Raw genomic sequence first — 15,029 nt, forward strand, 5'->3', positions numbered from 1 at the left:
TCCCATAAAAACTGCTGCTAAGCCTGTATTAAACTGCATCTCAGAGGAAAAGGTAATTAACAAGATTTCTTTGTGCCTGGCTCAGTTGTCTCTCTGTACACCGCAGATCACAGAAGTCACAGTCCCAGTTTGTAACGTTTTTTTGTGCGATGCTACTACTGCTGAATGCTCTACTTAAAGCTTCCAACCAGTTCAGAACCTCAGTATGTGACTTAACTGAAACCACATTAAGTCATGCTTCCTTCACTTGATGTGGTGGTGGTGTGTAAATGGTGCCACGGCTTCTGAATGAAATTGTGATAGCTGCTTTTCTTCCCTGACCAGTCAGCCAATGACCCCAGTGTAGAAAGATTTGTCAAAACTAGAGTGGATGAAGTGGGTTATTTTGTAGATGTAGTTGGCTGGGTGTAGGTAGTGTAACTGGTAAAAAAAAAAACCACTGCAGAACAGACTTGGCTGACTATTTACCCACTGCATACAAAATCCAGCAATGAAACTAGGAAACTCCTAAAATTGCATTTAGGTATATGTGCTGCAGAACTGCTTATATTCAAACAGTATTTGAAAAGGAAATAGACTTTGCCCTAGATTTGGGAGACCTCCAGCTCCTTAGGAAGATTTTTAATATACTCTTCTTGGTTATCCCTAGGTACATTAGTCACAGCAATGTAATCAGAGATCACACCTGCAGAGTAAGTCACAAAGGTGTGATTATTTACTTTCCAGACTGTAAAGTGTGTTGCTGCAGCCTCTTAGTACACTTGAGAAGAGCTTCCCACATGTACCAAGTGTTATGGGCACAGTTTGATTCTTTTAGCTGCTTCAGTGACAAGCTTGGGAAGAAGGGAGCACATCCTGCTTCAAAGGACATAGAGGTCTGTTACCAGATCTGTCTCCTGCTCGCATTTATCCAGTTTGCTAAATGCCCAGTTTGACATACGCATAGTATTACAGCATGGCAGAACCAAAACTCTTCCCCAAGTGACAGATTTAAGGCAAACATTTCTTACTAATGTTTGACCTTAGAACAGATGAGGGTTTAATGGAACTACAACAGATTATTTGAGCGAAGTCAAATGCTTTATTGCAAAGATACTAAAAACTGACAGAATAAATACCTCATGACACAGAGTAGGGAACCTGTGGCAGACAGGTTCACACTTAACACCGAACAGTAGTTTATGCAGTGGTAGGATGCCATCTTCCTTCAAGGTTACACCGAGTCCACAAGATCATCATCAGTCCACTCTTCCTAATGGAAGGGAAAAAGGCAACGCCTTCAGCAACATGTGACTTTGGTGTGTTTCACAGGCAGTATGTAACTGTAGGTACACAGAACTGCTGCACAGGCTGTCACAGTAACTTCTACTACATACACCAGTTAAAGAGAATTGAAGTAACACAGGTAACTTTTCACATCTCTGAACTATGTCTGCTATCAGTAGTGGACTTAAACAGCAAGTGTAAACCGACTTTAAACACAGCACTTAGTGGTTTGTTGTCTCCATGTTACCTGACAGTCAGGCACTTCTGCCAGGACAGCTGACCATGCTTGCCATGCACGTTCCCTTCAACTTCTGACAACTGGGTAGTAATTGTCAGTCCTGGTGAATTCACAGGGATCACTCAAATGGGAAATAAGAAGTCATGCAAGGCCTACGCAGACGTTACTTGATGAAACACGTTTGTTAAGTTCCCTTTCAGATTCTTATGATGCTCCTGACCTAAGGTCATGGTCAACAACTGCTGAACAACATGAAAGGCTATTTCCTTTCCTTAGACTCCCCATGACCTGGGTTTCATCTCAGACATCCTCCCATGGCTAAACATGAGCACCATTAAAGGAGTTTAAGTATGTCCTAGTCTGTTGTTAGACTCCAGTTAAGTCTTGATTTCTGGGTTCATTTAAAGTGTTTCTTGCCTGCCCTAGCAATATTACCCAGTGTGCTCCATGTCCGGTGCAGGGAAGAAAACAGGAATAACTCAGTCAAGTAAATACAGCAGAGGGAAGACTTACTTTCCAGCTAGCAGTGGCTAATCCCAAAACACAGGATTGAAAGCCTCCTGGGACTAAGCATGCCATAATGCTTACCAAGAACACCAAAAACACCCCACATGGACAAAACCCACACCAAAAAAGACACCTATGCTCTTTATCACCAGATTTAGGACCTAACAGAAGTATTTCATGAACACTTTATTCCATGAAGACTAAAAAAATATTTTAACTAGTGGTGACTAAGCCCTTTAACCTTAAAGCTAGTTATCCGTGCCTAGTTTTAAAGTCAAGAAGGTCCTGTCATTTTAGCAGCCCCTTTTTCAGCACCTGTTTGAGGTTTAGCTCATGCTTCATTATGGACAACTATGTAGAGAATTGCACAAGAGCTCATATTGCAACCTTTTACTACTATCTTGTGCTTTTTGTCAGCTGTATCATCTGCACTCAGCCAGTACCCTGTGTGTTTCTTTCCTCATTTCAAATTGATGAGCTCTCCATACCAGTTACAGCCTTGCTGTTGTTAATTAACATCACCTATGAAATCAAGAAACAAAATCTTACAAGTAGATTAAAACAGATTGTGCACTTCTGTATTACAGCCTAATTACTTACAGCTATAAATACTGTTAATATCAGCTAGCTACAGGATTAGTGAGGTCTCGAGGTTTGAGCAGTATGCACATACTATAAGCTTTCCAAAAAATGAAGCACACTTTTTTTCCTTTATGTCCTGGCCAGCTCAGATCTACTCTTGCATGCAATAATTACTCAGAAACAAAACTATACAAGTACAAACCCTTGGCAGTTCATATACATCAATCAGTATTTAAAAAGCCCAAGTTTCAAGAGCTGTTAGAACTGTGCAAGAGCTTATCATGAAATGCTGTAGACTACGTGAATTTATTCAATTAGTTTATTCCTTTGGACAAAGAATTGTGAATGTAAATTAGTAAGAAACCCCAAAATCAAAACTGCTTCAAACCATAGCAGCATAACTAAAATAAGACCCCTTTCAAACTCAACTGGGACAGGGAGGAAGAAGTGATTCTCCACAGCTTAGGTGGAGCTGTTCTGTTGAGAAAGTGAAAAGTTACAAAAGCGCTAGTTTTACAGAGTTGCCAGCTTCAATATGCTTTTTAAGACTGGCATTTGGAATAAACACTAGTCAAAGTTTTTAGAGCATTAAATAGCTATCATAAAATATGCTTGAGGTTCCGCATTCTGTTAGAACATACTTCAATGCTAATTTTATTAGAATCTCATTCAAATCATTTTTTAGATTCTAGTTTGACATTATAGCATCAACCTACTGTGGCAATTTACAACAGCAAGATTCCTTCAATTATAAAAAACCCACACATCCTGCATTTTATGTTAAGATTTTGACAGATGACAGTCTTCAGCTATTAGCAAGTTTTTCTAAATGCCATACATAAGGTGTCCTGGACTATCAGGTGTACAATGTCTTCAGCAACAAGAGAAGTGCAGTTAAAAAGCATTTTGCACAAAGCTATCCCTCCACCTGAATGCACTCCCTACAACTTCCAGTCAGTATTACCGATGAAAGCTCTGAGAGGTGTTCAGATTAGATCAGAAGGATAACCTTAATTGTTTTCACTTGTTAAGTCACCCTCCTCAGTCTATCTCCACCTGGTCTTATAACCTGAGGTACTAGCTACCCACCTGTAATTTATGCAAGCCTTGCTAGCAAATTGGCTGACAAAGAAATTTAGTCCAGCAGCTTACTTCTGCTTTGTACAAGAAGCCAGAGAAAGTAAGTGAAAACAGTTTCAGAAACATTGGCCAGCAGAAAAAACCACCACATAAAACTTCTGTGAAAAAAGCCCGCTTGAGTATATTTCATCCACATTCTAAGGAGTGAGTTTCCACCTGTAGAGCTAGGATTTATCCTCAAGTGTTCAGTTCCTGGCCTTCCAAAACCTCCTTTCATCACAATATTCTGAATCTCAGTTTCACGGCTATTTCCCCTCACTGGCACCATGGAGTTTCACATGCTGGAATTACAAGTACTAAGCTTTATTTTGTTCTCTGGTTGTTCTATGGTTTGTCAAAAGACTTTCAAAGCAGAGCGAAGAGCAAGAAGGATGGCCTGTGTGTCCCCCCTCTCCACAAAAGACTAGGGTGTTCAGGAACACTCCTAACGCAAGCTACTATGAACTCTGGCTCATTTTTAAGAACAAAGGTGAAAAAGATTCTGTCCAAGCAACACGTAAAAGAATATTACTACCAGGGGAGGTGCCTCACTTGACCTGCTGCTTACAAACAGAGAAGGGCTTGTGAGAGATGTCCTGGTCGGAGGCCGTCTTGGGCTTAGCGACCACGATATGATAGAGTTCTCGATTCTTGGCGATGTAAAGAGGAGGGGCAGCAAAACTGTTACCATGAACTTCTGGAGGGCAGATTTTGGCCTGTTCAGGATGCTGGTTGGGAAAGTCCCTTGGGAAGCAGTCCTGAAAGGCAAAGGTCTCCAGGAAGGCTGGGCCTTCTTCAAGAAGGAAGTCTTAAGGGCGCAGGAGCGGGCTGTCCCCATGTGCTGTAAGACGAACCGGTGGAAAGACGACCAGCCTGGCTGAACAGGGAGCTTTTGCTGGGACTCAGGGAAAAAAGGAGAGTCTACCACCTTTGGAAGAAGGGGCAGGCAACTCAAGAAGAGTACAGGGATCTTGTTAGGTCATGCAGGGAAGAAGTTAGAAAAGCAGAAGCCCAGCTAGAACTCAATCTGGCCACTGTTGTAAAAGATAATAAAAAATGGTTTTACAAGTACATCAACAATAAAAGGAGAGCCAAGGAGAATCTCCATCCTTTGCTGGATACGGGGGGAACACTGTCACCAAGGACAAGGAAAAGGCTGAGGTACTTAACGCCTTCTTTGCCTCTGTCTTTAATAGCCAGACCGGTCATCCCCAGGGTATTCAGCCCCCTGAGCTGGAAGACAGGGACGGGGAGCAGAATGGAGCCCCCACAGAATCACAGAATTGTTTAACCCAGGAGGAAGCAGTTAACGACCTGCATGCCACTGGGACACTCACAAGTCTATGGGGCCAGATGGGATCCACCTGAGAGTACTGAGGAAGCTGGCAGAGCTTTCCAACCCACATTCCATCATCCATCAACAGTCCTGGTTAACAGGGGAGGTCCCTGATGACTGGAGGCTTGCCAATGTGATGTCGATCTACAAGAAGGGCCGGAAGGAGGACCCGGGGAACTACAGGCCTCTCAGCCTGACCTCAGTGCCGGGAAAGATTATGGAGCGGTTCATATTGAGTACGCTCAACAGGCAAGAGCAGATCAACCAGAGGTTCAGGCCCAGCCAGCATGGGTTCATGAAAGGCAGGTCCTGTTTGACCAACCTGATCTCCTTTTATGACCTGGTGACCTGCCTGGTGCATGAAGGAAAGGCTGTGGATGTCATCTACCTGGACTTCAGCAAAACCTCTGACACCATCTCCCACAACATTCTCCTGAGGAAGCTGGCTGCTCATGGCTTGGATGGGGGTAGTCTTCACTGGGTAAAAAACTGGCTCGGTGGCCAAGCCCAGAGAGTAGTGGTGAATGGAGTTAAGTCCAGTTGGCGGCCGGTCACGAGCGGTGTTCCCCAGGGCTCTGTTTTGGGGCCAGTAGTGTTTAATATCTTTATCAACGATCTGGATGAGGGGATTGAGTGCACCCTCAGTAAGTTTGCAGATGACACCAAGCTGGGTGGGAGTGTCGATCTGCTGGAGGGTAGGATGGCCCTGCAGAGGGACATGGACAGGCTGGATTGATGGGCTGAGGCCAACTGTATGAGGTTGAACAAGGCCAAGTGCTGGGTCCTGCACTTCAGCCACAACAACCCCATGCAACGCTACAGGCTTGGGGAAGAGTGGCTGGAAAGCTGCCCGGCAGAAAAGGACCTGGGGGTGCTGGTCAACAGCCAGCTGAACATGAGCCAGCAGTGTGCCCAGGTGGCCAAGGCCAACAGCATCCTGGCTTGTATCAGGAATAGTGTGGCCAGCAGGAGCAGGGAGGTGATTGTGCCCCTGTACTCGGCACTGGTGAGGCCGCACCTGGAATACTGTGTCCAGTTTTGGGCCCCTCAATACAAGAAGGACATTGAGTTGCTGGAGCATGTCCAGGGAAGGACAAAGAAGCTGGTGAAGGGTCTGGAGCACAGGCCTTATGAGGAGCGGCTGAGGGACCTGGGGTTGTTCAGCGTGGAGAAGAGGAGGCTGAGGGGAGACCTTATTGCTCTCTACAACTACCTGAAAGGAGGCTGTAGTGAGGTGGGTGTTGGTCTCTTCTCCCATGTGGTTAGTGATAGGACAACAGGAAATGGGCTCAAGCTGCGCAGGGGACATTTAGGTTGGATATTAGGAAAAATTTCTTCACAGAAAGGGTAGTCAAGCATTGGACCAGGCTGCCCAGAGAGTTGGTGGAGTCACCATCCCTGGAAGTGTTCAAAAAACGGGCAGATGTGGCACTTTGGGACATGGTTTAGTCTAGTCTAGCCTTAATTGGTTTAGTGTGGACTTGGTAGTGTAGGTTAATGGTTGGACTGGATGATCTTAAAGGTCTTTTCCAACCTAAACGATTCTATGATTCTATGATGAACAGATGCAGAAGTCTGTCTCAGTAGCTGCGTTACTTCTGTCTTGGCAGTTAAGAGTGGAAAAACAAGTACAATACTTTTACTGACCTCATCCATTTTAGATCTCTTGGAGACATAATCATCATCTTCATAACCTTTCCTCTTCTTCCTAACGCCATCCAGGAAAAAAGTGAAATGTTTAGGTATTTTTATAAGAGTCAGAGTCTCCTTATTGGGCCACAAGATTAGATTATGGACATATTCATCACAAAAAAACTACTGAAACCTCAACTAACAGCTTACTGGAAGTTCACAGTGGGTACTAAAGTGAAAAGGGCAGAAAAGAAAAATGAGGAAGTACTTTGCCATCCACATAAGTTTTAAGAAAAGATTAACACTTTACACAATTCTTGTGTCAGTTGTACAATTTTAAAGCCCCTGATTCTAGTGACATATGACATCAAGTGTCCAGACCTCAGAAGCCACCCAGGATTCCAGTTCTGTGTTACAAAACAATCAGTATTACAGCCTGCAGTGCCAATCACCATGAAAGAACATATTCACCTATTACCAAAAGCACTACTTTGAGTCTTGGTTCTCAGCTTCCAGTAGACACTCATATAGTAAGCATGTGAACAGACATCCTTGTGTGTACATTTAGGTGTTTTCATTTTCAATCACTCAGATCAGAGAAAGTTAATGTTTCTATAGCAATAAAAGGTGGAAGTTAATGCATCAAAGAATAAGTATCTACTTACGGGTTTGTATTAAGTGAAAGCTCCGAGCTGTGACACTTCTCTAATTTCTGTTTTATAGCAGCAACCTCTTCAGGCCTTGGCAGTTCATATTTCTTTATGAGATTTTTCATGCCTACAGTGGCAACAACACAGCTCTAACCGAATTAAATCATTTCTGCTCTACCTTGTGAATTACACAAGCTTATCAATCAGTAGTATGGCTACTGTTACTGCTTATCCCTCATACTTAAGCTTGAGCCAACAGTTTACCCTCCCTTCCCTCATAATTACAGGAGCACAGTATACATTTTCAAGCAGCTTCTACTAGGAAAAAAAAAAGCTACACAAAAAGTAAATCAGAATGGTACACAGAATAAAAACAGAATCTACAAAGTTTTGAAGTCCACACCTCTGTAAGGTTTTAAAACTGTATCTGGTGCTTTCACACTCAAAAGACCCTACACAAGGCAACATGCAACATTAGCCATTAAATGGGTAATGCAACATAGTGCAAACAGTTGAGACAGAAAGCTTACCTAGTAAAATCCTTGTATTTGTCAAAGCAAGCATTAGACATTCAAAGTAGTAACTCCTCCTGCTTGCTTACAGAATTTCCCATCCCACATAGCACTCAAATTTTAGAGGACGAAAGATTACTTATGTAAGACTTAACTATCATCTTACATCTGAGGATTAATTCTAAGTAACATCAAGGTACAGAAGCAGCTGAGCACAAAGAACTACACTGAAACAAGTCATCAGCATTGATTCTGGATTTCCTCAAGGTGTTATAATAATGTAGAGTTCACATTACTCTGCTAACACACTTCAAAATACACAGGTATTTTTTTGCATCCAGCATTGTACCTCAGTCTTAAAAAAAAAAGAAAAGATTGGGTTTAGTCTTGTTAAGAATGCAAATTAAATTTACAGCTACCCTGCAAGAAACAAGATTTTTTTCTCCATCACCACTTCTCTGTAAAACTAGTCATTTACAGATGCTTCAAAATTTCCTTCCAGCCATCATATGTTTATGGAAGAGCTGTCATTGGGCTAAAGCTACCTTCCAGAATGATGCAAGTGAAGAAGCAGTGATCCCAATGTTCCCTTTGCAACTCAGCAATGGAAACCTGAGGACTGGACTCATTAGCAGGAAGAGAAAGGGAAGAGCACCTTAAGTTTATAAATTCAATTTAGACTGAATTTGTAGACCCTGGTGACCTGTACGGTGCATTCACTACTAAACTCAGCTGAGTGACAGGACTGCATTTTTTATGCTACCACTCTCCCATTTTAAATGCGTGCATTAGCTTAAAGCATTAAATAACTGATTACTTACTGAAAATTTCATATCCCAGCCTTTTAGTTTAATTAAAAAAGGGTAAGAATCAGTGTACTACATTCCTCATTATCTCAGACAAACCATCCTAGCGTTCTTGCTATTTTATATATAGCAAACCTAACCATCTTTTGAAACATCTTTATTGCTGCAAAACAGAAGTGCAAATATAAATCCTGGCATATCACTTAGCATTAACCATTTAGCTTAGAAAAGGTACCCTCTGGTGGTAGAAGTAGTTATGTGCAGGCTTTTGCCTGAAGCTGTAATGTTTAAGACACAGTGACAGCAAAGCATCATTTCATCTTGACTTACAAAAAACATTACCTAGCTCCCAATATAGATTTCTCACTTTTGAGTCACTTGCTGGAACTTAATTTATAGCACTTATGTTCCAAGAAGCATCAGGCCCTTTGCCTTTTAATTTCATTTTCTCATATCATAGGAGAGTCTCAGTGTTTTCTCCCCTTGTATCCACATGCTAGGTAGTTCATTCTACTGCCCATGTTTTACTTACCTTACGCACGCCCTGAGGTGAAGAAAAACACTTGAAGCACACCTTTCTGCTGAAAGCTTTTCTTGTTTGGAAAAAGCTGGTTTTGTCCTTTAGAGATACTGTTTATCATATTTTTCCAATGTTTACTTACATTTCATGCCATCTAGTAGATTGGCTAAGGATGTTCTGTCTTCTTTCAGCATAAGACTTTCTGATAAATAACTGGAAAGAGACACAAAAGAATGAGTTCTTAAAGTGTCATAATTATTTGTGGCAGCTACCATTAGTTAATAAAACGTGTATTATCTATTATTGACATCTCCTAGAGCTTTATGATTAGACTTAGTAAGAACGCTTTGGTTACGTAAGTGCTATGAAGTGATAAAAAAAGCAAATCTGTCACTTTCAACATTCTTTTTCTGTAAAAACATGACAAAATGGCCATGTAAAGAACCAAAGTTCCAACTGCAAGTAAGTCTCACTGAGTTAAGTCAACTTACATTTAAGATTCTATGAAGTGTCATACTAACATCACACTATTGCACAGTATGATTGCTAGAAAAGCAAATACTGCAGAAGAGTAGTCTTCAGACAGACCGAGAGACAGCAAAGCTTGAAAGGCAGAACTGCTTCCTTTAGCAGCTGAAACCAAATCCTAAATGGTGCCCTGTAAGAGTCTGTGGGTCCCCTCCTCTTCCCTCAAGAGATTCAAACTTCCTTTTAGAAAGAACATTAATACAGACACACACCACCTGGGTAAAACCCCAACACACATGAGCAACAATTCTCACCATGATCCACAACAATGAAGTAGTTTTATCCCTTCCCAGGAAGTGCACTTATGGATAAATTAGAGAAGTCCAAAGACTCCAAAGTGTATCAATCTGTTCAGTCTGTGTTAACTTCAAACTTGCTTCATAGACATACATGGCTGTATCAGCTCCAGCGCCCAGACTGAGGCACCAGCCACCATGAAGACAGTAATTACTATAAGGTGATAGCTGCTCTCTCTGTCAGCACCACTGCTCTTGCAGAGCTCAAATTTCAGAGTATTATTTAACCTTGTGCTGATACCAGAAGTGAAGATTAATTTAGAGCCACCTATTAGCCAGAGCACAGTGGCACCTGTTGTTTTCTGAAGATCTAACTTTTTCAAGACCGACCTATACACTGACATCATAGGAGCAACAGGTTTTCAAACCATGTTCTGTCCCACCTCTCCAGGCACACCTACTCACAGGTTGACAAGACCTGAGATGCAGGATTATTTGCTTCTCTCCCATCCAGCAGCCCAAACTCACACAGAACAATAAATGACAAGGTTATAGCAGGTTATGGTGCAGACAGGTGACAAAGACTTGAGTTGTTCATGAATACGCAAAGTTCACATACCTTGATTCACACGCTACTTACGAATTATTCTAGTTTTTTGTAAGCATGCTTTTCTGGATTTTGGCACAAGTAGTACACAGGAATGAGATCAACAGGGAACCCTGCAGAGGATACTTCCACACTGTCTTGTTCTTTCAGAACATGAGAGATTTGAGATTCATTGAGAGCAGGTGGAAGGAAGGCTTCTTGAAAAAGAACTGTTTGGATTTAGCATCAGCCCTTGTGCCTGCAGGCATTAAGACTCTAGATGCAAAATGCTTGCATGGAGTGTCATGCAATCAGAACACCCCAGATACAGCTACTCAGAGCAACTACCTCAGTTGTTTTTCCTGAAGAAAAGCATTATGTTTTGACCTTAAAAAAAAATGAAACCAAACAAACCATGCATTTCAGCAATGACATCAAAGTGTTTGATAAGGTCTTTGCAAACACCAGTGGCTAGACCACAGAAAGAACAGACTGATTTAAAACAGCACCTGGTTGCTAGTCCGTTTCCATGGAAATTGTACAGTTGTACCAGTGAAGTACAGCACTTAGTTTCCGCATGCCTAGTAGCTGTCAGTTTGGTGTAATTTAATTTGACTCTGTAGCCTTAGATGCTTAAAAGTCTTACTTTTTATTTTTTAAGTGATTCCTTAGGTGTTTCATACTCTCAGTTTGTACTGTATTTCCACTTTCTTTAATCTTCAAGATGAGTCTGATAATCCTATGCTGTTCTAATTAGGGCATAGTCATCAGTTTAATTTTTTTTTCCCTTCTTCCGAAGGAATACAGAAACCAGACACCAACTAATTGCATTTATCACCTGTTTTTTGAAAATATGGAGGGGGGGTGGGAAATAGTACTGCTTCAGTTTTGAAACATACTTAAAGAACATACCAGAGTGTTAACGACCAGTAAATAAACACTTCTACTAGTTAAGAATATCTAGAACAAATGAATTTTATACAAGCAGCAAATAAACTGTTTAAATCATACCTACAGCAAAAAAGAAAAGACTACCTTTCCATATTAATTCCTGCTCTTGAACCACTAGATAATATGGCAGTGAGAGCTATCTGTGAGGGAGTAAAGAGCAGATACGCATCTGTCAGAGCCACTCGATTGAGGAAGTCATCAGCTGTTTTCCTCAAAACTTCAGGATTCTCCAGCACTGGATAGCGAGTCTAAAAAGTAAGTATTTAGGAAAGTAAGTAGCTGTTCCTCGTCTTCTGGTTCGTGAGCTCAGAACACACAATTCAACAATATTTTGTAAAGCTAAAAAGTAGCAGGCCATCTTCTTATTCCAAAAATAATCTGAAGTGCTTAAAGACCACAACGAAACCAACTTCCTTTCAGATATTTGCCTATCACTTTAGAAATGAGATCTTTTAAGATCACAGGCACAAAAGGAAATAGAAGTTTTCTAACACATCCCACCACAGATTTGTATTATGTTAGTATACGGAGTATGCAAAATATAAACAATACTACCTTCAAATCGATTAGAAATCCCTCAAACGGCCTGTATGGATTGTGGACGATAAGATGGAAGTTCAGCTGCTGAATAAGCAGTAGTTCATATTCCAGTATTTGTTCAAGAGCTTTTTCCTGTCCAAGAGGGCTTTCTCGAAGATTACCAACAAACTGTGCGCTGGACACATTAAATTCATCTACTTTACAAGCCAAAAATGCACATGTTAGCCTTGAGGAGGGAAACAAAGCAAACAGTTGACATATGCAGCATCCATCTTTCTATCAACAGTTCTATTCAGAACATTTGTATCTGTTCTGAACACAGCAAACTTTTCCAAATGGAAACTGAAAGTGACCATACTTTGTGTTTACTCTATTTAAGCTCTCAGATTTCCTTTCTCATTTTTTCAGGTCTTTCCAGATATGAAGATTATACCTCCAACATTCCATTTGATAGAATAACTCAAGATGCGTTAAAAACTCACATTATTATCCGAGGATGATACTCCATCACCGAGTTATTGAGGTAAAAGCGTTTGAAATACATGCAAGCTGTTCCCTAAGTTAAAAAAAGGGAGGGAAAAGTAAATACAGAAGCAAAAATGGATTAAGAAAAAGAAAAATAAATAAAAAAATAAAGTCACAAAACAGAACAGGCAAGTTTGAATACATACTACAGACATACAGGACACACTAAGGCACTAAGTTGCACACAATGCCATATCATTAAATATTTCAAAGTCTAATACATTTATGACTGGCAAGAGCTTACAAAAAGGCAGCTTATCTTTTCCTCCACTTTTAGACATATTTAAGAAGACAACGCTCAAAAAGCCTACAGTATCTTCATGAGAAAAATGAAGTATTTAAATGAAGTTTAAAACCCAAAGACTGAAAAAATTATCCTAGAAGTTGTGAGTAATCCCAGCCAAGTTTAGATCTCACTTTTTTAGATCAGTAAATTTCCCAGCGTGTTTAACATTTCTGCTTCTCTGTGTGTCTAAAAGTACTTCAGTCTGTCAGTGCCAGATTTCCAAGCTGATCTGAACGCCATCAGCATGAAGGGAGGTGTCTTCCAAAACCATGACCTGCGGAGTCTGATCCAGCACACACACTCTACAGGGGCCACTTCCGAAATATAAGGTCTGGGTCCACAGAGTATGTAACGGCAGCCTACTGCTACATTTCAAATGCATCTTCAGACAAGGCACTCTTCATCTTTCTTATTTGCCACATCCCCCAGAAAGAGGGAGACCTGACAGGGGACTATGTAGGTCATACTTCTTAATGGCTAGGTCACAAAAGAAGCACAATTTCATTCGCTGCTTCAGCTCTAAGTCCCTACTCTCTCCCTTCTGAAACGTGCTCTTCTGTGTTCAAGATTAGTCAGCTCAAAGATTTCCCCCCCCACACACACACCCTTTGTAAGTTAATTTACTGCCAGTATAGGTGCTTGAACCAGCTTGCTTTGTGGTCAGACAAGTACCAATGGTTGAGAAACAACAGGACCAGACAGCGCAACTTTGGGACTACCTCCTTTAGCTACAGTGAGCTTATTTTATTGTATCATCAATCCATATATCGTTGAGTTTGTTTCTACTCTTTCCTTAAGGGAAAGGAAAGAAAACTGTTAAAAGTCATCCATGCAAGCATAACAGCCACAACAAATGGATGAAGTTAAGAAACAACTCTCTGTTTTTGAAACAGTTGCACTGACCAGAAAACAGACAGAGATAAAAAGCGGCCTGAAACACAGACTGCAGCACTGGAAAACAAAAATTTAAGGGACATCCGTGCTCTCAGGAGTAAGGCAAGCAAGCCAAGGAACAAGAGACACGGAGGGGGCAAAGCCTGCAGCTCCATTAGCCATCAGACCGCAAGCGGATGACACACCGAGCCGGCACTGCTGCTTACCACCACGGAACGCGGCATGGCAGGCTTGAAGACGGCGCAGAAATCCAGCAACCGCTTTTCGTAGTACTTGCATATCGCCAGCTCCTCGTGGGGCTCCAGAAGGACAGGGTCGGTCTGCTGGACCTTGAGGGGAGCAAAGCCGAGCCTGACTCACGGGATGCGCTCCGGCACGGCCGTCTCCCACCCCAGCTTCTCCCCTCACAGCCGCAGGGAGTGCCGGCCGGGAGGAGGCCGCAACCGTCCCCGTCCCCGTCCCCGCCGCTCCCCTCACGGCTCCCCCGCCCCGCACCTTCCCGCTCGCCACCGCTTTGCTGCGGAACTTGCGGTTGGCGTCGGCCCGGCACCGCACCAGCTCCTCCTCGCCGCGGAAAGTCCAGTGCCGCCGCTGCGTGCTGCTGTGGTACATGGCGATGGCGATGGCGATGGCGATGGCGATGGCGATGGCGATGGCGATGGCGATGGCGGCGGCGATGCCGATGGCGGCAGCGACACCCGCTCCCCGCCCGCCGCACAGGGCAGGCCGCTTTACGGCGGGCGCGGGGCGTGCTGGGAGTTGTAGTTCGGCGGGAAGGGGGCGGCGAGCTGCGTCAGAGCCCGGGGCGGCAGAGGGGAGGGCGTCCGCTTTAGGGGCCGACCGCCTCGGGCTGCGGGAGCTCGGAGAGCTGGGGACAGCTCCGGAGCGGGGGCTGAAGGTAAGGAGGGCTGCGGGAGGGGACGGGAAAGGCCCTGGCCGCCACTGAGGGCAGGGGACAGGTGGAGTAGGCCGGAGTTGAGATAGTTCTTCTTGGAGCTGTGGCACTGCTCTTCGCTGCAAAACACCGCGCAAAAACCTGTTGTTGGGTCTTTGTGTGGAATAAAAAAACAGCTTGTACGAGTAAGGGAGCTGGGATGATAGAATCAGAGAATCGTTTAGGTTGGAACAGACCTTTAAGATCATCCAGTCCTAACATTACCAAGTCCGCCACTAAACCAATTAAGGGTAGAGTAATAATTAATTTCATGTTTCCTGGCTTGGTGGCTGGATTATTTTTGTAATGAAAGTAAAACTAGGAATCATTAAGATTGGAAAGGATCTCTAAGATCATCAGTCCAACCATCAACCCAGCACC

The 15,029-nt window shown here is 42.8% G+C and overlaps 1 protein-coding gene across 1 annotated transcript; it reads right to left on the minus strand.

Moving 5' to 3' along the window:
* Window positions 1–1,077: 1,077 nt before the first annotated feature.
* Window positions 1,078–14,326, minus strand: CCNH (cyclin H). Its single transcript, XM_075726152.1, has 9 exons — window positions 14,210–14,326; window positions 13,921–14,043; window positions 12,492–12,565; window positions 12,025–12,235; window positions 11,554–11,717; window positions 9,311–9,381; window positions 7,346–7,457; window positions 6,696–6,756; window positions 1,078–1,252 (listed from the first exon to the last, which is right to left on the minus strand). The coding sequence occupies exons 1-9, from the start codon at window positions 14,324–14,326 to the stop codon at window positions 1,214–1,216; spliced, it is 972 nt and encodes a 323-aa protein (XP_075582267.1). The 3' UTR covers window positions 1,078–1,213.
* Window positions 14,327–15,029: the final 703 nt, after the last annotated feature.

Source organism: Pelecanus crispus, chromosome Z, assembly GCF_030463565.1.
Source record: "Pelecanus crispus isolate bPelCri1 chromosome Z, bPelCri1.pri, whole genome shotgun sequence".
Lineage (NCBI taxonomy): Eukaryota > Metazoa > Chordata > Aves > Pelecaniformes > Pelecanidae > Pelecanus > Pelecanus crispus.

Bases quoted from the DNA above. Each gene is read 5' to 3' on its own strand.
- CCNH (XM_075726152.1), bottom strand. From the start codon at position 14,326: ATGTACCACAGCAGCACGCAGCGGCGGCACTGGACTTTCCGCGGCGAG. The intron at 12,236-12,491 runs GTGAGTTTTTAA...TCCCTCCTCAAG, and splicing joins TATCATCCTCGGATAATAAT to GCTAACATGTGCATTTTTGG. The intron at 7,458-9,310 runs GTAAGTAAACAT...TTGCCACTGTAG, and splicing joins TCTACTAGATGGCATGAAAT to GCATGAAAAATCTCATAAAG.